This window comes from Panthera leo, chromosome D1, assembly GCF_018350215.1.
Source record: "Panthera leo isolate Ple1 chromosome D1, P.leo_Ple1_pat1.1, whole genome shotgun sequence".
Classification (NCBI taxonomy): Eukaryota; Metazoa; Chordata; class Mammalia; order Carnivora; family Felidae; genus Panthera; species Panthera leo.
Genome location: NC_056688.1, coordinates 101,187,289 through 101,189,803, shown reverse-complemented (window position 1 = coordinate 101,189,803; position 2,515 = coordinate 101,187,289). Strand labels below are relative to the sequence as shown.

Here is a 2,515-nt window from a genome sequence, read left to right as displayed (position 1 = left end):
TAAAAAAAAATTTAAGTGTAATAATTTGAATAAAACCTATTCTCCAACTATTGTTATATTATGGGCAAATAATGGAACTTTGAATTCAGGTTCAGCTAATACTTTCACTCCTAGTTTGATTAACCATGACACTATGCCTGAAAAGTTTTTTTCTACATCTTCTAGCTTTCATTTCTTGCTACTATTTCTTCTTTTAAATATTAAGTGTAATGTCTAGGTGCAAAGATTTTTGTTACATTTTTAATTACTGATTTTCTGAATTTGTTACTTTTATATAATAATTACCTAGTTATTCATTCACTGAATCCCAAATGAACATTATATAATCAAGTGTAATATACTGAAAGAAAAACAGATTTCCTATTTTTTTATTATAATTCTTTCATTTTAAACATAGAATTCTGAAAGAATAGAAAAACATACATTATCAATAATGTAGACCTCCAAAACCCATACAAATGACCAAATATTTATCTTGCAAAGAATAATATGTATTTCAAAAACACATTGAATGAAACACATGTTGTCATAGAATTTTATATCCAATCATGGTCCATATTCTTGAAAACAGTCTTGGTTTGTTCTGTTCAAAATAACTTAATGGAGTTAGAAAGCTTTTAGATTTAAACCTCTAAAATATTACTATCCAATTGGCTGTTAATCTGTCAAACTAACCTAATTTAGTATATTCTCTATTTTAAATTAATTTGAAAAAAAAATTAATTTGAACATTTAATTTCATTAACACATTTTCTTCAATATTTGTTCCAATGTTTTGAGAGAAATATTAATGTCATAATGTTATAGGTGAGTAGATTATAGCAAATCATTTTACACACTTGCTGAAACGTTTAGAATTCTGATGTGAATTCCAATGTTGTGTTCATTGATATACTATCTTCCGTTTTTATGTTATAAGAAAAACATACATAGCAGTGCACTGTGCTTTAATAGGAAAACAGCTAATAGAAATCAGTTGTAAATCACCCATTTGGCCTCAGTTTTAGAAATGACCTAAGTTGAGCCGGTGAGTAAAATCTCCAATCTTCCGTTTAATTCTACAGTGAGTGCATTCAACCTTTGATCCACCGTCCTGTCACCGTCTCCTCATCAACTAATGGGATATTATTCATTGCCAAGAAATAAATACGAGGACAGAGTTCACTTTCCATGAGTCACACGAATGGCCACTTTTATCATATTAATATGAATTACAATTGTATTAATATCTTCAAGTTTGTTCCATGAGGTATCGACATGAAGAATGACACGGAAGTCACCATATTTGTACTGAAGGGTTTCACAGATAAGCTTGAGCTGCAGACAATCTTATTCTTCCTGTTTCTAGCAATCTACCTCTTTATTATGATGGGGAATTTGGTTTTAGTTTCATTGGTCATTGGGGATTCCCGGCTCCACAATCCCATGTACTATTTTCTAAGTGTGTTATCATCTGTGGATGCTTGTTTTTCCTCAGTTATTACTCCAAATATGTTAGTAGATTTCATGTCAAAGAATAAAATCATTTCATTCCTTGGATGTGCAACACAGATGTTTCTGGCTGTTACCTTTGGGACCACAGAATGCTTTCTCTTGGCTGCAATGGCATATGACCGCTATGTCGCCATCTACAACCCTCTCCTGTACTCAGTGAGCATGTCACCCAGAGTCTATGTGCCGCTCATCGTTGCTTCCTACGTGGGTGGCATTTTGCATGCTTCCGTACACACCGTGGCCACATTCAGCCTGTCCTTCTGCGCATCCAATGAAATTAGACATGTCTTTTGTGACATCCCTCCTCTCCTCGCCATTTCTTGTTCGGACACTCACACAAACCAGCTCCTGCTCTTCTACCTTGTGGGCTCCATTGAGATCGTCACTATCCTGACAGTTCTGATCTCCTATGGTTTCATTCTGTTGGCCATTCTGAAAATTCATTCTGCTGCAGGGAGGCGGAAAGTCTTTTCTACATGTGGCTCTCACCTAACTGCAGTGTCAATATATCATGGAACCATCCTCTTCATGTATGTGAGACCAAGTTCCAGCTATGCTCTGGACCATGACATGATAGTGTCAATGTTTTACACGATTGTGATTCCCATGCTGAATCCCATTATCTACAGTTTAAGGAACAAAGATGTAAAAGAGGCAATGAAAAGAGTGTTTCAAAAAAATTGGTTTATCAATTAATTGTATTGTTCATATTAAATTTACATTAAATTTCACATTAAATTAAAAAAAATTAAGAATGACGTATATTGTCTCTAGTTGAAGAAGTTACAATAAAAATATTTTGTTTGTTTTTAGTGTCTTTCTCTTCTTGGACATTTTCAATAAAGATCATAAATAAAGGCTATATATGCTCTCATTTAGCATCTAGTATATGGTACCAGTTCTCCCAGAGCCAGGATTCACAGGTCCAGGAATCCAAAGGTTGAAATGGGAGTGGTACCACTCACTACTATCCTTAGTGACCCCCCCCCCCTACAATTTTGCTTCCTGTACCTATAACCTT

At 34.2% G+C, this 2,515-nt stretch overlaps 1 protein-coding gene across 1 annotated transcript; it reads left to right on the top strand.

Moving 5' to 3' along the window:
* The first annotated feature begins 1,257 nt into the window (after window positions 1–1,257).
* Window positions 1,258–2,190, top strand: LOC122200751 (olfactory receptor 5T2-like). Its single transcript, XM_042906474.1, has one exon. The coding sequence runs from the start codon at window positions 1,258–1,260 to the stop codon at window positions 2,188–2,190; it is 933 nt and encodes a 310-aa protein (XP_042762408.1).
* Window positions 2,191–2,515: the final 325 nt, after the last annotated feature.

Coding starts and splice junctions, on each gene's coding strand:
- LOC122200751 (XM_042906474.1), top strand. CDS start 1,258: ATGAAGAATGACACGGAAGTCACCATATTTGTACTGAAGGGTTTCACA.